Here is a 20,900-nt window from a genome sequence, read left to right on the forward strand (position 1 = left end):
AGTTTAAAGTGACCATAAACTAAACTACGGTAGACACAAAATTCTTCTGAAGAAGAGTCTCGACGTGAAACGTCACCCATTCCTTCTCTCCCGAGATGCTGCCTGACCCGTTGAGTTACTCCAGCATTTTGTGTCTACCTTCGATTTTAACCAGCATCTGTAGTTATTTGTCCTATAAACTAAGCTAATGTCACGTGTACCGAGGTACAGTGAAAAGCTTTTATGTTGCGTGCTTTCCAGTCAGCGGAAAGACTATACATGATTACTACCAAGCTGTCCACAGTGTACAGCTACAGGAAAAAGGGAATAACGTTTAGTACAAGATATAAGTGCAGTGACATCTGAATAAAGATAGTCCAAGTGTCTTCAGTGAGGTAGATGGTAGGTCAGGACCTACCAACCTCTAGTTGGTTCAGTTGCCCAGTTAAATTACTCTCCTTTGCCTGCATGTGATCCATTCCCTGCATATCCATGTGCTTATCCAGGCACTCACCAGCCACCTGTGTAAAAACAACCTACCAGCTCATCTCTAAACGTTGCCCCTCTCCCCTTAAAGTCGTGCTCTCTCTAGTACTTGATGTTTCCAACCTGGGGGAGAAGGTTCTCACTGTCTAAAACACGTAAGGGCTGGTGTAACGGGCGGCACGGTGGCGCAGCGGTAGAGAGATTTCAAACCGTTTGATTTCTCGGCGATTCGCGCCGAGATCCACTACGATCTTTGGAAGACTCCTCACGATCACGCCCGCGACACCCCGGCGAACTGTCGGCAACAGCCTAGTCACCGGCAGTCGCCTTAAAATCGCCTAAGTGGGACAGGCCCTTAAAGATCTTAGAGAAAACCCACGCTGATCACATGGGCAGAACGTACAAACTCCGTACACACAGGGTCGGTGGGCTGAAGGGCCTGTTTCCGCGTTGTATCTCTAAACTAAACTAAGGGGGCTGGCAGAGATAGGTGGGGCAGGACAAAGGGAAGTGATAGGTGGATACAATTGCGGGGGGGGAAGAGGGATTGGGAGGGAGGAGGGGTGGAGTAAGTGACAAGAGCTGGAGGTAACAAGGAGACAGAGAAGGAGTGAAATGTGAACCCGGAGGGAACTAACACTTGTTCTTCCAGTTTAATCCTATCATTATAACAGAGTGTATAATACTCCCTCACTTCCTAAAATCTGTGCCTACAAGTCTGGAGTACAAGTCGCAGCTACAATGTTGAAACCTGTTATATAATTGGACAGACGAATTCTTTCGACTTTAGTCTTTAGAGGCAGAGGGTGGAAGCAGGCCCTTCGGCCCACAGAGACCGTGCCAGCGATCACCGGGTACGCAAGCACTACCCTACAAAGTAAACGTAATTTACAATTTATAGAAGCCAACTGACCTATGGAATCCGGAGCACCCGGTGAAAGCCCATGCGGTCACGGGGAGAACGTACAAACTCCGTACAGGCAACACTACACCACCCGTGGTCAGGATTGAACCCAGGTCTCTGGCGCCATAAGGCAGCAACTCTAACAGCTGCACCTCTGGTACAATGTGTAGAACAAAGGGGAAGGTACAGAGTGCAGGATATAGTCCTCAGCATTGTCGTATGTTGAAGTGCATCAGTACCTTACAGAAGTGTTCGCAGTGAACTTAGGCCAACCAGATCTCCCGGTTGCCACCCACTTTAACCCCTCTTCCTATTACCATACTGACCTTTAAAAGACATTTGGACAGGTTCACAGAGTGGTACAGTGTGGAAACAGGCTCTTCGGCCCAACCTGCCCTCACCGGCCAACATGTCCCAGCTACACTAGTCCCACCTGCCTGCGTTTGGTCCATATCCCTCCTGTCCATGTACCTGTGCCATGAATAGGAAGGGGCCAATGGATGTGGGCCAAACGCTGGCAGGTGGGACTGGTGTAGTTGGGGCATGTGGCCAGCATGGGGGAGGTGGGCTGAAGGGCCTGTTTCGGTGCCGTGCGATTCTGTGGCTCGATGACCTTTCCGAGCCGGCCCTCCTCCATTGCCAGTGTGGCCTCATGCAAACTGGGGGACAGCTCCACATATTTTGCTCAATGGTATCAGCCTTGGTATCCGCCCGCAGATGTGAACGCTGGATTCTCCAATTTATGCCAACCCCCTCCCCCCACCCCACTAGGACGTACCTCTTCCCCCCCCTCCCTGCTCCCACCCCACCCCACTCCATCCCCTTCGCCCCTCCCACCCCCATCCCACTCCATCCCCTTCCACCCCCATCCCTCCCTCTGGCTTTACATTTCACTCCTCCTCTCCTCATCTGACATCCCACTGTCCACTTTTCACCTCCAGCCTTTATCACTTGGGGGTCACGGTGGCGCGGCGGTAGAGTTGCTGCCTTACAGCGAATGCAGCGCCTGAGACCCGGGTTCCATCCCGACTACTGTACGGAGTTTGTACGTTCTCCCCGTGACCTGCGTGGGTTTTCTCCAAGATCTTCGGTTTCCTCCCACACTCCAGAGACGTACAGGTTTGCAGGTTAATTAGCTCAGTAAATGTATAAATTGTCCCTAGTGTGTGTAGGATAGTGTTAATGTGTGGGGATCGCTGGTCAGCACGGACCCGGTGGGCCGAAGGGCCTGTTTCCGCGCTGTATCTCCAAACTAAACCTACGCCACGCATCTGTCAAACCCCCCCCACCCATCTATATCCACCCATCACTTGCCAGGCTTTGTCCTGCCCCTGCCCCCACCCCTCTTCTCCAGCATTCAACCCCCCCCCCCATCTGGACATACCCGACCTAAAAGGTTGTTTGTCCATTTACGAGATAAATAGGCACAAAGTGCGTCAGCAGCTCAGCTGGTCGGGCAGCACCTCTGGAGAGCATGTCCTCCACAGATGCTGCCTGACCCGCCACGTTCCTCCAGCACTTTGTGCCTTGCTCAAGATTCCAGCATCTGCAGTTCCTTGCGTCACTGCTTGCACAGAATGATGGGCAGGAAGGAACTGCAGATGCTGGTTTATACCAACGATAAGACACAAAGCGCTGGAGTAACTCAGCGGGATGGGCAGCATCTCTGGAGGGAAAGGATGGGTGACGTTTCAGGTCAGGAATCTTCTTCAGACTGAAAGTAGAGATCTACTTTCCTTTACTCACAGCCTGAAGGAACCCAATCCATAAACGTCGGCCATCTTTATCCTCCAGAGATGCAGCCTGACTTGCCGAGTTCCTCCAGCACTTTGTGCCTTGTTCAAGATTCGGGCACCTGCAGTTCCTTGTGTCTGCATTTTGCTGCTTGCACGGATCCATGGGTTCGATTGTTCGACTCAAACAAACACACAACGCAGGATCAGTGAGAGGGGAGATGCATTTATTGATAGACTTTGAACAGAAAGCAAACACAGGAAGCGTGGACAGAGTGCCCTGAAACTCCCACCAACAGCGAGTCCCCTCGGGAGGTCCAAGCCCCGAGTCCCCGGGTCCACCCTCATGACCAGTGGCCCTGGGACCCCGTGAGGCTCCCGGATGGTGTAGCAGGGAGATGACGGACGAATGGCCTGCAGTGGGTCAGGAGGTCGTCTCCCGGCAGCAACGTTGGATGGTGCCAATGCGCGTGGGAGTGGACGGGGGGGTGGGTGGGTGGGGGGGCGTGTGGCACCATCACCACGTCAATGGTACCAATGCAAGTAGTTATGGGCTGAGCGGCAATGGGTGGCACTCAGAGGCAGCACCCAGCGGGCACGGAGAGGAGGGGGCAGAGATGTACTCGGGCATGATGGTCAACCAAAGACGAAACCCCGTCAAGGCCCTTCTGCCCACCGAGTCCATGCCGGCCCATTCACACTAGTTCTACCATGCCAGTCCACATTCACATCCACCTCCTGCACACACACGAGGAGGCAATTTACAGATGGCCACAAACTCGTGCGCCTTTGGGATGTGGGAGGAAACCGGAGGAAACCCACGCAGGTCACGGGGAGAAGGCGCAAACTCCGCACAGGCAGCACCCGAGGTCAGGATCGAACCCGGGTCTCCGGCGCTGCGAGGCAGCGGTTCAACCCGCTGCACCACCCGTGCCGGCCGTGAGGTGGAGCCATCTCCACGATGACCGCCTGGGGCCGTGGTACGGGAGCCCCTTGTCCAACGAGTACAAACATCCTGCCCCACCTCCCGTGTTTGAGAAGCGTCACAGCGTGAAGAGCAGAGTGCAGAGGGGGGGGTGGGGCAGAGGGGGGGGGTGATGGAGAGGAGGGGTGGGGGCAGAGGGGGAGATGATGGAGAGGAGGGGTGGGGCCGGATGGGAGGGGAGGGAGTGGAGTGGACAGGGTGGGGGTGGAATGAAGGGGAAGGGTGGGGGGGGGGGGGGTGGTGGGGGTTGGAGGGGAGGTGTGGGGGGGTGGAATGGACAGAGTGGGGGATGGACGGGTGGGGTGGGGGGTGGAGTGGAGAGGGTTGGAGGGGTGAGGAGAGGAGAGGGTTGGAGGGGTGAGGAGAGGAGAGGGTTGGAGGGGTGGGGAGAGGAGAGGGTTGGAGGGGTGGGGAGAGGAGAGGGTTGGAGGGGTGGAGAGAGGAGACGGTTGGAGGGGTGGGGAGAGGAGAGGGTTGGAGGGGTGGGGAGAGGAGAGGGTTAGAGGGGTGGGGAGAGGAGGGGGATGGAGGGGAGGGGAGAGGAGGGGGATGGAGGGGAGGGGGGTGGACAGGAGGGGAGGGGGATGGAGGGGAGACGTAGTCTGAGAGCCCACAGTCCAGGGTTCCAATAACAGTCACAGAAGGAAGCGTGAGTTGGGGGGGGGAGTTGATCCAGGGTCATCCGAAGCCCCTCAGGAACGGCGTCTTCATTTCGTAACCGTTTCTAAAACAAATCAGATAATCCACGTTAACTCTGCTGGCCTGGGTCTTGCTTTAATTTGGTTTAGTTTATTGTCATTGCTCAGAATCCCTTGATCCCTCCCAACCCTCTCTCTCCTTTCACCCACTTCCCAACGCACACCTCACCTGCTTCACAGGCTGGTGAAACACTCCCAAAGTCCACAATCTCCCTTCTAATCAGACATAGACCAGCACAGCACAGGACTAGAGGGTGTGAGCTGTAGGGAGAGGTTGAGCAGGCTGGGTCTCTATTCCATGGAGCGCAGGAGGATGAGGGGAGATCTTATAGAGGTGTACAAAATCATGAGAGGAATAGATCGGGTTGATGCACAGAGTCTTTTACCCAGAGTAGGGGAATCGAGGACCAGAGGACACAGGTTCAAGGTGAAGGGGAAAAGATTTAATAAGAATCCGAGGGGTAACTTTTTCACACAGAGGGTGGTGGTGTGTATGGAACAAGCTGCCAGAGGAGGTAGTTGAGGCAGGGACTATCCATCGTTTGAGAAACAGTTGGGCAGGTACATGGATAGGACAGGTTTGGAGGGATATGGACCAAACGCAGGCAAGTGGGACTAGAGTAGCTGGGACATTGTTGGCCGCTGTGGGCAAGTTGGGCTGAAGGGCCTGTTTCCACACTGTATCACTCTATGACTCTCTATGACTATGACAGGCCCTTCGGCCCACAATGTCCGTGCCAAACACGTTCATGTGATAGGATCAGAATTAGGCCATTCGGCCCTTCGAGTCTACTCCGCCATTCAATCATGGCTGATCTATCTCCCCCTCTTGACCCCATTCTCCTGCCTTCTCCCCATAACATCCCCTCTCACCTTAAAACTATGTCCTCTTGTATTTGATATTTCCACGCTGGCAAAAAGGTTCTGCTTCCTTGGGAGCTCCTCTGTCCCTCCCTTCCCCTCCTCCTTCCCAGATCTCCCTCTATCTTCCTGTCTCCACCTATATCCTTCCTTTGTCCCACCCCCGACATCAGTCTGAAGAAGGGTCTCGACCCGAAACGTCACCCATTCCTTCTCTCCCGAGATGCTGCCTGACCTGCTGAGTTACTCCAGCATTTTGTGAATAAATCGATTTGTACCAGCATCTGCAGTTATTTTCTTATACTACTGGTTGCTCCACTGCGATTTCTCTTCGAGGTATGTCCACTTTGAAGAAGTTCTCCTCCTCTCTTCGACGAGAGTTCAGTAACATGCTCTCTCGCTGCTCCCCCTCTGTGATTTCTCCTGCCCTCCTACTCTACGACCACATCTTGACCCAGACTCGCTACCACAGCCACATCTGCTTCCTTGGGAGCTCCTCTGTCCCTCCCTTCCCCTCCTCCTTCCCAGATCTCCCTCTATCTTCCTGTCTCCACCTATATCCTTCCTTTGTCCCACCCCCGACATCAGTCTGAAGAAGGGTCTCGACCCGAAACGTCACCCATTCCTTCTCTCCCGAGATGCTGCCTGACCTGCTGAGTTACTCCAGCATTTTGTGAATAAAAAGGTTCTGTCTACGCTACCTATGCCTCTCAGAATTTTTTGTACTTCTATCAAGTCCCTCCTCAACCTCCGACTTTCCAGATAAAACAATCTCGGTCTATCCAAACCTCTCCCTGTAGCTGAAACCCTCTAATCCAGGCTGCATTCTGGAGCCTCAACACTTGTTCAGAATGCTATCAGGTCTCCTCTCAAGCTCTGAATTAAAGGACGTTTCTTTAGGAAGGAGATGAGGAGGAATTTCTTTCGTCAGAAGGTGGCAAATCTGTGGAATTCATTGCCACAGAAAGCTGTGGAGGCCAAGTCAATGAATATATTTAAGGCAGGGATAGATAGATTCTTATTCTGGGTGCCAGTGGGTAGGGGGAGAAGGCAGGAGAATGGGGTTAGGAGGGAGAGATAGATCAGCCATGATTGAATGGCGGGAGTAGATTTGATGGGCCGAATGGCCTAATTCTGCTCCTATCACCTATGAACTGATGGAGTAAAGGGGGTCACTTACGTCTGCTTTCAGTAACGCTCCTGAAAAAGATCAAAGGATGGCAGAGTCAGTGGGAATCCAGCGCACAGACAATCATCACACATACCGCAAGACTGCAACCTCGGCATATCCTCACCATATCCTCACTATATCCCCACCATATCCTCACCATATCCTCACTATATCCCCACCATATCCCCACCATACCCCCACCATATCCTCACCATATCCTCACTATGTCCCCACCATATCCCCACCATACCCCCACCATATCCCCACCATACCCCCACCATATCCTCACCATATCCTCACTATATCCCCACCATATCCCCACCATCCCAAACCCCAGTGTGGTCCTCAGATATGTTGTGTGAAGATTGGAGTTCGAGGACCGCACTGTGGTGCAGTGGGTGGAACTGCTGCCTCGAGCACCAGAGGCCTGGGTTCGATGCTGACATCGGGTGCTGTCTGTGTGTGTGCGTGCGTGCGTGTGTCTGTGTGTGTGTGTGCGTGTGCCTGTGTGTGCGTGCGTGTGTGTCTGTGTGTGTGTGTCTGTGTGTGTGCGTGCATGCGTGTCTGTGTGTGTGCGTGCGTGTGTGCGTGTGTGCGTGCGTGTGTGTGTGTGTGCGTGCGTGTGTGTGTGTGTGCGCGTGCGTGAGTGTCTGTGTGTGTCTGTGTGTGTGTGCCTGTGTGTGCGTGTCTGTGTGTGTGTGTGTGTGTGTCTGTGTCTGTGCATGTCTGTGTGCGTGTGTGTGTGCGTGTGTCTGTGTGCGTGCGTGTGTGCGTGTGGAGTTTACACGTTCCCTCTGTGACTGCGTGGGTTTCCTCCAGGTGCCCCTGACTCTGTAAGAAGTGTAGATTTCCACAAATCGTTTAACTTCTATATAAGCGTTTTATTACAAATACAATGCAGAGAGCAAGTGAGGAAACCTCTGCATGGCACACCTCATGGTTACAAAGTGAAACCAATGTAATCAGCAGCATAATACAGGTAACACTACCAAAACCAGGCATGGATCATAGATCAGGTCAGCAATACGAACGTCAGGCATGGATCAATCGGCCTAGGGGATTGATCGACAGACTCCTCCTGCACCCCAAAGAAGCGAGGGTTTGCAGGATAATTGGCCCTCTGGTGTGTAGAGAGTGGATGAGAATGTGGGAATAGAACATAGAACGAGTGTGAACGGATGATCGATGGTTGGTGTGGACTCGATGGGCCAAAGGGCCTGTTTCCAGGCCTTATCGATCGGTCAATATAAGATGAGAGAATGGATTTACCCACTTTCTGCCTTTACCCAAAGTTGCACTAACCAAAAAATTGGTATATTATTGCTTTAAGAATGTCCCAACATGGTTTTGTTCCATTACCATTAACACATGACACATTGGTTGTTGTTGGCAAACTGTATGAATGGCAGATTAACTGGAGTAACTCAGCGGGACGGGCAGCTTCTCTGGAGCAAAGGAATGGGTGACGTTTCGGGTCGAGACCCTTCTTCAGTCTGGGAATCAGGGGAATGGGAAATGAGAGATATAGACAGTGAAGTAGAGAGATATAGAACAGTGAGTGAAAGAAGAAAGTGCAGAGAAGTAACAATGATAAAGACACAGGCCATTGTCAGCTGTTGGCTAGGTGCGAAAGAGTACAGCCCATGGGACGCAACAAGATGACTTTGAGTGGGAAGGAACTGCAGATGCTGGTTTAAAGATAGACACAAAAAGCTGGAGTAGCTCAGCGGGACAGGCAGCATCTCTGGAGAGAAGGAATGGGTGGCGTTTCAGGTTGAGACCCTGGTACGACTTGGGTGGGGGAGGGATGGACACAAAGGGTTACTTGAAGTTAGGGAAATCACCTGTACGAATAGCCGCATTGATTAATGTTGTACGACGTTAATTATGAATTAGGAACAAAAGTTCTTTGTTAAGGAACAAAATGGAGCTTCTTCCAAGGGCTCAGACATAGGCTTTGGATCGCATCTCCAAATTTCCCAGACCAAACACTCATATCTATAGGTGCAACTTACGTGATAGTTACTTTGCCTCCTGATGCTAAGGTTGGACAGGAAAAAAAAACAAGTGGTTATCCAACAGTTTGAAGAACCACAGCTTAAAGTGTAATAACGCTCCGATATCCCAGCACCCAACGGTCGGAAACTGGACAAGAAAGAGTTGGATGGAGCTCTAGGGGCTAGTGGAATCAAAGGGATATGGGGAGAAGGCAGGAACGGGTTACTGATTGTAGATGATCAGCCATGATCACAATGAATGGCGGTGCTGGCTCGAAGGGCCGAATGGCCTCCTCCTGCACCTATTTTCTATGTTTCTATGAACTGCAGTCGCTGGAACATAGAAACATAGAAAACAGGTGCAGGAGGAGGCCATTCAGCCCTTCAAGCCTGTACGCACCGCCATTCATTGTGATCATGACTGATCATCCACAATCAACAACCGGTGCCTGCCTTCTCCCCATATCCCTTGATTCCACTAGCCCCTAGAGCTATATCCAACAATCTCTTAAATCCATCCAGTGAATTGGCCCCCACTGCCCTCTGTGGCAGAGAATTCCACAAATCCACAACTCTGGGTGAAAAAGTTCTTTCTCACCTCAGTTTTAAATGGCGCCCCCTTTATTCGAAACTTGAGCAAAATACACAAAGTGCTGGAGTAATTTAGCATGTCGGGCATCATCTGTGGAGGGGAGTGGACAGGAAGCCATCCGGGTCTTTAGTTTAGACTTTGGAGATTCAGCCCTCTGTGGCAATGAGTTCCACAAGTTAAGGGATTATGCAGCGGGATTCAGAACGTTATGAATGGAGGCAAACGTATAGGAGGTCGGTGCAGTCTGGTGTCAAATATTAGGACCTGCAGACAGATGGGGTAAAGGGTCGAGGGACACTTTTCATCCATGGCAAGAAAAATTGAGGATTAATGAATGGGAATTTCTTTAGCCAGAGGGTGGTGAATCTGTGGAATTCATTGCCGCAGATGGCTGTGGAGGCCAAGTCAATGGGTAATTTTAAAGCAGAGATTGAGGGGTTATTGATTAGTACAGGCATCAACGGTTGCAGGGAGATGGCAGGCGAACGGGGTTGTGAGGGAAAAATAGATCAGCCATGATCGAATGGCAGAGCAGACTCGATGGGCTGAATGCCCTAATTCTGCCCCATCATCCTACGGTATTATGATCCCAATACCCTTCACCATTACACAAAGCTTCTCCCTCACGCAAAGCGGTAGGAATGACGTTGGAAAACTTACTGTTCTGGCCACTTGAGATGCTGGAAGAGAATCCACTGCTGGACCTAATCATGTTAGAGAGGGAAGAATGGGGGGAAAAGAAGGAAAACGGAGTTTGTCAGCAACGATTTACACAAAATGGAGATTCACAAAACCGGGTGGGGAACTGTGCGGTCCTGGCCACAACTCTGCACTCTGTGGTCGAAGGCAATACCCAAGGAGATGAGTGGCGAAGACATCAATTCCCCTTGGAAACCACAACACAGGAAATCTCAGAAGCCTCAGTCCAACAGTGTGGGACACAAGAAGGTGGAGTAACTCAGCGGGCCAGGCAGCATCTCTGGGGGAAAGGCATCCGTGACGTTTCGGGTCGAGACCCTTCATCAGACTGAGAGTCAGGGGAAAGGGAAACGAGAGATGTGGAAGGTAAATGCAACACCCTGGCACAGCGGTAGAGTGGCTGCCTCGCACACTAGGGACAATTTACAATGATACCAAGCCAATTAACCTTCAAACCTGTACGCCTTTGGAGTGTGGGAGGAAACCGGAGATCTCGGGGTAAACCCACGCAGGTCACGGGGAGAACGTACAAACTCCGTACAGACAGCACCCGTAGTCAGGATCGAACCCGGGTCTCTGGCGATGTACAGCAGCAACGCTACCACTGGGCGGCACGGTGGCGCAGCGGCAGAGTTGCTGCCTTACAGCGAATGCAGCGCCGGAGACTCAGGTTCGATCCTGACTACGGGCGCCGTCTGTACGGAGTTTGTACGTTCTCCCCGTGACCTGCGTGGGTTCTCTCCGAGATCTTCGGTTTCCTCCCGCACTCCAAAGCCGTGCAGGTTTGCAGGTTCATTGCCCTGGTATAAATGTATAATTGTCCCCCGGGAGTGTAGGGTTGTGTTAATGTGCGGGGATCGCTGGTCGGTGCGGACCCGGTGGGCCAAAGGGTCTGTTTCCGTGCTGTATCTCTAAACTAAAGTAAATGAATGAAAGATATGCAAAGAAAGCAGCGACGATCAAAGAAAGGAGGAGCCCACAGTAGCCCATTGTTGGCTGTGGGGAGGCAAAAATGAGTTATGTACAGAGTGAAACTCAACCAGATTACAGTTCTGTACCATATCTATGCCTTTCATAATTCTATATACTCCTCTCTCCCCACCCCTCCTCCCCCAAGCTGTTTTCCAGGATCTGACCGCCCCACTAACTTGCTGCTCCAACTCAAATCAAAGTGAAAATTATAGCATAATGTGGCCATTCAGCCCCGTGCCACTGTGGCGATGAGAAACGGATATAGTGCAGGAAGGAACAGCCGATGCTGGTTTACACTGGCGACAGACACAAAATGCTGGAGTATCTCCGCGGGACAGGCAGCATCTCTGGAGAGAAGGAATGGGTGGCGTTTCGGGTTGAGAAGACAGGGTCAATAAAACACTTGACTCTTGGACTGATATCGTCGTGGCTGAGCACGCAACCTATTCCCAACTTCAAGCTTTCTTTCATTTCCAAAATCCTGACTCTTGGATGCCTTACCCTTGGTGCCCGCTCAGCAAGACTCTGTACTGGCCGATCTCAGCCTCCAGCCTCATCTTGATGTTCAGCAGCTTCTCGTACTCTCCGTTCTGGTGCATCAGTTCTTGCCTGATCCGGCCCAGATCACCCTCCAGATGAGCGAGGCTGGTCTGCAGACCATGGAGCTGCATCTCATAACTTCCCTCGATCTGCCCCAGGGTGTTCCCCAAAGCGTTGATCTGAAAGCACACGGTCACCTCTGTCAGTCTGACCTCCCGTCTCAATGGGCTGCTCCCAACCGTAGGTCCAGGGGTGGGCGGGGAGAGGGGGGTGGGTGAGGGGTGGGTGGGGGGTGAAGGGGGTGGGTGAGGGTGAGGTGGGTGGGTGAGGGTGAGGGAGGGAGGGGGTGAGGGGTGGGGTGGGTGAGGGGGATGGGGGGGGGTGGGTGAGGGTGGTGAGGGGGAGGGGTGGGTGGGGGGGTGAAGGGGGTGGGTGAGGGGGAGGTGGGTGGGTGAGGGGGAGGTGGGTGGGTGAGGGAGGGAGGGGGTGAGGGGTGGGGTGGGTGAGGGAGATGGGGGGTGGCAGGTGAGGGGGTGGGTGAGGGGGGTGGGTGAGGGGGTGGGTGAGGGTGGGTGAGGGGGTGGGTGAAGGGGGTGGGTGAGGGGTGGGTGAGGGAGAGGTTTGGGGGGTTGGGTGAGGAGGGGTGATGGTGAGGGGGTGGGTGAGGGGGGGTGATGGTGAGGGGGTGGGTGAGGGGGGGTGATGGTGAGGGGTGGGTGAGGAGGGGTGATGGTGAGGGGGTGGGTGAGGAGGGGTGAAGGGGTGGGTGAAGAGGGTGGGTGAGGGTCTCCAACACCGGTGGCACCAGCTGTGCCCGCACCCTGTGAGATCATGACTAGAGGTTCTGGGGTAAACATCACCCCCACACCAGTGGGCTGCACGTTACCACAAGTCACTTACACTTCCAAGTAAACTGTTGTACTCCATCTCCATCTCCTGCATCTGGTGGCGATATTGACTCAGCTCGTTCCTGACCCCATCCATAGCCTGGGTGTTCTCAGCGACCGTCGTTTGTTTAATCACCAGCTGGGAAATGAATAATGGGAGGAGGGGGGGGGGGGGGGTTAGAGAGGAGGGGGTGGTGAGACCGGGCAGGGGGTGTGAGCGGTGGTGTGTGGTGACAGAGTGGTGATCCAGGGGCACTGGGCTGCCCACAGTGGCAGCGCTGGCACAGAGAGCACCCCACAACAGTGGTCTGGGCATCTCCTCGTGCGGTTCGTGCCCGCACTGGTTCACAACTCCTGCACAGTCCTTCCATTGCAGGCGAGTGTGTGGGACCAGGTGGACAGTGTGTGGAGGGAGGGGGCGTGTTCTGGGCCAGAGTACAATCCCTGGGCCTCTGCTCAGGCTGCAACTCCTTGCTGTGACTTCATTGTCCACGCTGAGCCTGTGTGGGGCCGCAGTGTGTTGGGGAACAAAGGGTTGCATTCACACAGTCACCGGGTCATGGAGTGTTCCAGCGTGGAAACAGGCCCTTCGGCCCAACTTGCCCACACTGGCCAACATGTCTAATCTACACGGGTCTCAGCTGCCTGCGTTCGGCAGCTATCCCACCAAACCTGTCCCATCCATGCACCTGTCCAAATGTTTCTCAAACGTTGCCATGGTACCTGCCTCAAAGACCTCCTGTGGCAGCTGGTTCCATGCTGGTCCCACCTCGCTTTGTGTGAATATTACCCCTCAGGCTCCTCTCCTGCCTCTCACGGCCTCTGGCAGTCCCACACCACCCTCCAGCCCCTGCCATCCCTCTGACGTTTGGAGCCCCCAGGGAATTAAACGTTGGGACGGGAGGCGGCTGTTGGGCTCAACATCAACAGCCAGAAACCCCAGAAACCACCCAGAGGAGCGCTTCACACTGGAGGCCCAGCTCACAAGATCTAGGAGCAGAATCAGGCCATTCGGCCCATCGAGTCTATTCCGCCATTCAAACATGGCTGACCCTCTCAACCCTATCATCCTGCCTTCGCCCCACAACCCCTGACACCCCGTACTAATCAACAATCTGCCAGTCTCCGTCTTAAAAATACCCAATGACTTGTCCCCCACTGCCGTCTGTGGCAATGAGTTCCACAGATTCACCGCCCTCTGACTGAAGACATGCCTCCTCATCTCCTTTCTCAAGCTACGTCCTATTATTCTGAGGCTGTGGCCTCTGGTCGTGGACTCTCCCACTGGTGGAAGCATCCACTCCACATCCACTCTATCCCGGCCTTTCCCAGCGGCCTGTGGCCGACCCGGAGCGTCTGAGGGAGACAGGAGCCTGGGAGAGGGTGGTGAGGCCGTGGGCCGGAGAGGCGATGTCCAGTTGGGAAGCTCCAGCTGCCAGAGTGGACGAGCCATCATGGCGGCCTTGCCCTCCACAAGCCCGTGTCCACCGTCAGGGAGTCTCAAGGCAAGCAGTGCTTGAGCATGGTGGAGGTTGGGCTGCTGTGAGCGGCCAGTCCAATCCTTACCTGGTCCTGGTACCATTTCTCCATGCCTGCCTTGTTTTCACCGGCCATCTTTGCGTATTGCTCTCTGAGCTGAGCCATGACCTGCTCCAGGCTTTCGCCTGGCTCCGAGTCCACCTCTACTTGTATGTCCTGGGACCTATGTTGGCGCAACATCCTGAGCTCCTGAAAGAGACAGGGACAGAGAGCAAGGTCAGCACCACCCCCAGTGACTCCCCCCCCCCCTCCCCTCCTCCCCCCCCCCCTCCCCTCCTCCCCCCCCCCCCCCCCCCCCGTCCGTGTCTGTCTAACAACACTACACGTGCTGAACCTCTAGTGCAGTATCGTTCACTCTTACAGCACGGAAACAGGCCCTTCAGCCCACCGAGTCCGGCCCGGACCAGCCCATACACTAGCTCTATGGGACAACTTACTATTTTCACCGAAGCCATTTAACCTACAAACCTTGTACATCTTTGGAGGGTGGGAGGAGACCGGAGCAGCCAGGCAGTCATGGGGAGAACGTGCAAACTCCGTAAAGATAGCACCCGTGCTTTTTGCATATCTTCCATTCATTTCTCCCAAGTACTGTCTGTATCTCTTGCTCCCCGTTCCCCCGACGCTCAGTCTGAAGAAGGGCCTCCACCCGAAACGTGGCCTATTACTTCCCTCCAGAGTTGCTGCCTGGCCCACTGAGTTACTCCAGCTTTTAGCGCCTGTTTTCGGTTGTACCAGCATCTGCAGTTCATCCCTAAACGTTGATGGGTGGTGCTGGTTGCAATGATTGAATGGTACTTGAATGGTTCCCTATGGATAGGGGATGGCTATCATTGGTTTCTGCCGCTACCCAACAGCCCATTCACTGGTACTGTGACCAAGCATCCCCCCTCCCCTCCCCCACAGATAGATACTTTATTCAGCTATGGGGCAGTTTAGATTTTAGATTTAGAGATACAGCGCAGAAACAGGCCCTTCGGCCCACCGGGTCCGCGCAGCCCAGCGATCCTACACCCACTAGGGACAATTTTTTACATTTGCCCAGCCAATTAACCTACATATCTGCACGTCTTTGGAGCGTGGGAGGAAACCGAAGATCTCGGAGAAACCCACGCAGGTCACGGGGAGAACGTACAAACTCCGTACAGACGGCGCCCGTAGTCAGGATCGAACCTGAGTCTCCGACGCTGCATTCGCTGTAAGGCAGCAACTCTACCGCTGCGCCACCGTGCCGCCCAGTGGTAGAGTTGCTGCTGTACATCGTCAGAGACCCGGGTTCAATCCTGACTACGGGCGCCGTCTGTACGGAGTTTGTTCGTTCTCCCCGTGACCTGCGTGGGTTTACCCCGAGATCTCCGGTTTTATCCCGCACTCCAAAGGCGTACAGGTTTGAAGGTTAATTGGCTTGGTATCATTGAACATTGTCCCTAGTGTGTGTAGGATAGTGTTAGTGTGCGGGGATCGCAGGTCCGGTGGGCCGAAGGGCCTGTTGCCATGCTGTGTACTCCAATATTTTTTTAAAAAGCTTTTGCAAACAGGGACAGTGCCCAGCCACCCCACCTCCTCGTGGTTCTTCTTCAGGAAGGCGATCTCGTCCTCCAGCCCGGCAATGTCATCGGTCAGGTTCTCCTGCAACTGCAGGTAGGTGGCCTTCAGGTTGTGGAGGCCATCAATGTCGGACTCCACCGACATCCTGAGACCCTGCTCCGTCTGCCACCTGTAGCACACGGGGAAACAAGCATCACCACATCAGTACCAAGCTGGGCAACAAGGCAGGATTACCATGGGTCACGCTGTAGGCGTTAGGTGTTAGAGATACTCCAGCCAAAGATCACTTCGGTTTATTGTCACCTGTGCCGAGCGAGGTACAGTGAAAAGCTTTTCGTCGCTTGTCAGCCAGTCAGCAGAAAGACAATGCATGATTAGGATCGAGCCATTTACAGTGTACAGGCACACGATAAGGGAATAACGTTTAGTGCAAGGTAGAAACATAGAAAATGGGTGCAGGAGGAGGCCATTCGGCTCTTCGAGCCAGCACCGCCATTCACTGTGATCGTGGCTGATCAGCCACAATCAGTAACCTGTGCCCAACTTCTCCCCATATCCCTTGATTCCACTAGCCCCTAGAGCTCTGTCTAACTCTCTCTTAAATTCATCCAGTGATTTGGCCTCCACTGCCCTCTGTGGCAGAGAATTCCACAAATTCACAACTCTCTGGGTGAAAAAGTTCCTTCCCACCTCAGTTTCGGGGTGACAATAGGTGCAGGAGTAGACAATAGGTGCAGGAGTAGGCCATTCGGCCCTTCGAGCCAAAATGGCCTCCCCTTTATTCTAAGACTGTGTGGCCCCTGGTTCTGGACTCCCCCAACATTGGGAACATTTTTCCTGCATCTAGCTTGTCCAGTCCTTTTATAATTTTATACGTCTCTATAAGATCTCACCTTCTAAACTCCAGTGAATACTTCCCTTTGTCCTTCCCTCCTCTCCCTTTTGTTCTATTCCTCTGGTTTTACATTTTGCATTAATATGTTTCCACTGACTGGGTAGCACACAACTAAAAAGCTTTTCACTGTACCTCGGTACATGTGACATAATATACTGAACTAGACCTGCTCTTATCTCCTTATCTCACACTGTGCCTTTTCACCTCCAGCCTTTGTCCCACCACCCCCAACCCCCTATTCCACCTGTATCCACCTATCACTTGCCAGACTTTGCACAACATCCACCTCTCTTCCAGCCTCACCACCCCCGTGTACAGTCAGTCTGAAGAAGGGTTTCGACCCCGAAACGTGACCCGTCCACGTTCTCCAGAGATGCTGCCTGACCTGCTGAGGTTCTCCAGCACTCTGTGCCCGTTTATGTTTGCGGGGAGGATCTACTCACTTGTTCTGGAAGTCCTCAGCTGCCAGCTTGGCATTGTCGATCTCCAGGGCGATGGTGGAATTCTGGATGATGGCTTGGTGTATCTAGGAGGGATGAAAGGGAGCAAGGTCACCGGAGGCTGGTGGAGATGGAGCAACAGCATGAAGTCCCATTAACACAGGGAAGTATCAGAAGCACCATCACAAGAGTTGGCATTGGGCTGAAGGCAATGGACGAAGACAATAGACAATAGACAATAGGTGCAGGAGTAGGCCATTCGGCCCTTCGAGCCAGCACCGCCATTCAATGTGATCATGGCTGATCATTCTCAATCAGTACCCCGTTCCTGCCTTCTCCCCATACTCCCTGACTCTGCAATCCTTAAGAGCTCTATCTAGCTCTCTCTTGAATGCATTCAGAGAATTGGCCTCCACTGCCTTCTGAGGCAGAGAATTCCACAGATTTACAACTCTCTGACTGAAAAGGTTTTTCCTCATCTCCGTTCTAAATGGCCTACCCCTTATTCTTAAACTGTGGCCCCTGGTTCTGAACTCCCCCAACATTGGGAACAAGTTTCCTGCCTCTAACGTTTCCAACCCCTTAATAATCGTATACGTTCCTCTCCATAGCAGCCGTCCCGAGGGCAGGTTCCGGCGGTGCAGGAAGGATCCGACTGGGAGGGCTCCCCTCACAGCCAGCCAAGCCAGGTCTTGGTGCTTGTTGGTGAGTTCTGGCGATGAGGCATTTTGCCAGACAAGCTGGGCAGTCTGCTCTGGGAACCACGCCACAGGATCCATGGAGTCATTCCCCTGCAGTGCCTGCAGCACGTTCCGTGCTGACCACTGCCCGATGGACTTGTGGTCAAAGGTGTTGGTCCGGATCTATAAACTAAACAGATCGAATTCCTTCCAGACCCATGAGTACTGCTGAGTTGCACAGATACTGGGTTGGAGTACCAACTGGGAAATGGTGAGGCTACTCATTTTGGTGGGAAAAACAAAAATTAACTGCTTAGAGGAAGAAAAACGTGCAAAGATGCACAGGAAATCTACAGACCCTTGCAGGCAACACAAGAGACCACCACATCAGGAGCGGGTAATGGGGAAGGGTAATATGGCGTGGTCCTATTTCCAAAGGGGTCGGACAACACAATTATGCAAATCTTACTGCGAAAAAAAGACTCAAAGTGCTGGAGTAACTCCGCACGATGGCGCAGCGGTAGAGTTGCTGCCTCACAACGTCAGGTTCGATCCTGACCACGGGTGCTGCCTGTACAGAGTTTGCACGTTCTCCCCGTGACCTGCGTGGGCTTTCTCCGATATCTCCGCTTTCCTCCCATATTCCAAATGCGTACAGGTTTGTCGGTTAATTGGCTTGGTATAATTGTAAATTGTCCCTAGTGTGTGTAGGATAGTATTAGTGTGCGGGGATCACTGGACTCGGTGGACCGAATGGCCTGTTCCCATGTTGTATCTCTAAACTAAACCGACCACTGGTCGGCACGGACTCGTTGGGCTGAAGGGGCTGCTTCTGCACTGTATCCCTGAACTTAAACTGAGCTAAACTTAGCCGGTCAGACAGCACCTCTGGAGAACATGGACAGGCAATGGGGACCCTTCTTCAAGCTTAAACGTCGCCTATCCACATTCTCCAGAGATTGCTGCCTGACCTGCTGTGCGACTCTGTGAGTGTGTGTCTTTTAAAAGACTCTAGTATTGGTGTTTGAATGATCAAATGAAAGATACAGCATGGAAACAGGCCCTTGGGCCCAATGGGTCCATGCCGATCATCGGTATCGCAAAAAGCTGGAGTAACTCAGCGGGTCAGGCAGCATCTCAGGAGAGAAGGAATGGGTGACGTTTCTGGTATCGTTTTGCAACGTCACCCATTCCTTCTCTCCATGGGCGGCACGGTGGCGCAGCGGTAGAGTTGCTGCCTTACAGCGAATGCAACGCCTGAAACTCGGGTTCGATCCTGACTACGGGTGCCGTCTGTACGGAGTTTGTACGTTCTCCCCGTGACCTGCGTGGGTTTTCTCCGAGATCTTCGGTTTCCTCCCACACTCCAAAGACGTACAGGTATGTACGTTAGTTGACTGGGTAAATGTAAAAATCGTCCCTAGTGTGTGTAGGATAGTGTTAGTGTGCGGGGATCGCTGGGCGGCACGGACTCGGTGGGCCGAAGGGCCTGTTTCCACGCTGTATCTCTAAATCTAAAAAAAAAGTAATCCTGAGATGCTGCCTGACCCACTGAGTTACTCCAGCTTTTTGTGATACCTTCGATTTGTACCAGCATCTGCAATTATTTTCCTACATCAACCACACCGATCATCGATCACCTGTTCACACCAGTTGTATTTTATCTCACTTTCTCATCCACTCCCAACACACTAGGGGCAGCCTACTGGGAGACAATTAACCTGCAAACCTGCACGTCTTTGGGATGTGGCAGGAAACCTTAGAACCAACCAGCCCCACCCCGGCTCAAGAGTACATTCATGTTTGTGATCGGTTTCTGCACCTGCCCTTATCCCTCTACCCGGGGGGTCGAGTCTTGTCTCACCTCCCAGGTCGACCCTTGTCTAAGGGCAAACCTGTATAAACCAGCGACTGTGGCCCCTTGTTTCTACAGCAAGGATCCAAGGTTGGATGACCACGTAGACACAAAATGCTGGAGTAACTCAGCAGGACAGGCATTGTATCAGGAAACATCACAGCCTGGTTTGTGGACAGCCCCACGGAGGACCATCTGAAAATGCAGTGGTTTGTGGACGCAGCCCAGACCGTCACGCAAACCAGTCTGAAGAAGGGTCTCGGCCCGAAACGTCACCCATTCCTTCTCTCCAGAGACGCTACCCGTCCCGCTGAGTTACTCCAGCTTTTTCCTGTCTATGTTCGGTTTAAACCAGCATCTGCAGTTCCTTCCAACCCAAACCAACCTCCGTTCCATTGACTCCATCTGCACCTCACGCTGCCTCGGCAAGGCCAGCAGCACAATCAAGGACCAGTCTCACCCCCGGCCACTCCCTCTTCTCCCCTCTCCCATCAGGCAAAAGGTACAGAAGTGTGAAAACGCACACCTCCAGATTCAGGGACAGTTTCTTCCCGGCTGTTATCAGGCAACTGAACCATCCTACCACAACCAGAGAGCAGTGCTGAACTACTATCTAGCTCGGACTATCCTTGACTTGACTTTGCTGGCTTTACCTTGCACGGAACGTTATTCCCTTATCATGCATCTATCTGTACACTGCAAAGGGATTGATTGTAATCATGTATTGTCTTTCTGCTGACGGGTTAGCACGCAACAAAAAGCTTCTCATCCGGGCAGAGTTACTCCGGCACTCTTTAAAAAAAAAATTTTTTTTAAGAGAGAGAGAGAGAGAGAGAGAGGGAGAGAAAGAGAGAGAGAGAGAGAGAGAGAGAGAGAGAGAGAGAGAGGGAGAGAAAGAGAGAGAGAGAGAGAGAGGGAGAGAAAGAGTGAGAGAGAGAGGGAGAGAAAGAGAGGGAGAGAGAGGGAGAGAAAGAGAGAGAGAGAGGGAGAGAAAGAGAGAGAGAGAGAGAGAAAGAGAGAGAGAGAGAGAGAGAGAGAGAGAGGGAGAGAAAGGGAGAGAGAGAGAGAGAGAGCGAGAGAGAGGGAGAGAAAGGGAGAGAAAGAGAGAGGAGGAGAGAGAGGAGAGAAAGGGAGAGAAAGAGAGGGAGAGAGATGGAGAAGAAGAGAGGGAGAGAGAGAAAGAGAGAGAAAGGGAGGGGAGAGAAAGAGAGAGAAAGGGAGGGAGGGAGGGAGAGAGGGAGGGAGAGAGAGGGAGGGAGGAGAGGGAGGGAGAGAGGGAGGAGAGAGAGAGGGAGAGAGAGGGAGAAAGAGAGAGGGAGAGGGAGAGGGAGAGAGAGAGAGAGAGAGAGAGAGAGAGAGAGAGAGAGAGAGAGAGAGAGAGAGAGAGAGAGAGAGAGAGAGAGAGAGAGAGAGGGAGAGAGAAAGGGAGAGGAGAGGTA

General features: G+C 53.0%; 1 protein-coding gene across 1 annotated transcript in view; it reads right to left on the reverse strand.

The window, feature by feature from the left end:
* Positions 1-4,705: 4,705 nt before the first annotated feature.
* The window catches only part of LOC144610578 (keratin, type I cytoskeletal 19-like), a 20,003-nt gene continuing 3,808 nt past the window's right edge, over positions 4,706-20,900 (reverse strand). Inside the window, exons 2-10 of the mRNA XM_078429387.1 lie at positions 16,930-17,012; positions 15,604-15,760; positions 14,071-14,232; positions 12,518-12,643; positions 11,579-11,796; positions 10,067-10,110; positions 8,833-8,857; positions 6,827-6,846; positions 4,706-4,811 (exon numbers count right to left, since the gene is read on the reverse strand). Of these exons, the coding sequence (XP_078285513.1) occupies positions 4,795-4,811; positions 6,827-6,846; positions 8,833-8,857; positions 10,067-10,110; positions 11,579-11,796; positions 12,518-12,643; positions 14,071-14,232; positions 15,604-15,760; positions 16,930-17,012 (852 nt within the window). The 3' untranslated portion in view covers positions 4,706-4,794. The remainder of the gene's footprint in view (positions 4,812-6,826; positions 6,847-8,832; positions 8,858-10,066; positions 10,111-11,578; positions 11,797-12,517; positions 12,644-14,070; positions 14,233-15,603; positions 15,761-16,929; positions 17,013-20,900) is intronic.

This window comes from Rhinoraja longicauda, chromosome 37, assembly GCF_053455715.1.
Source record: "Rhinoraja longicauda isolate Sanriku21f chromosome 37, sRhiLon1.1, whole genome shotgun sequence".
NCBI classification, from domain to species: domain Eukaryota; kingdom Metazoa; phylum Chordata; class Chondrichthyes; order Rajiformes; family Arhynchobatidae; genus Rhinoraja; species Rhinoraja longicauda.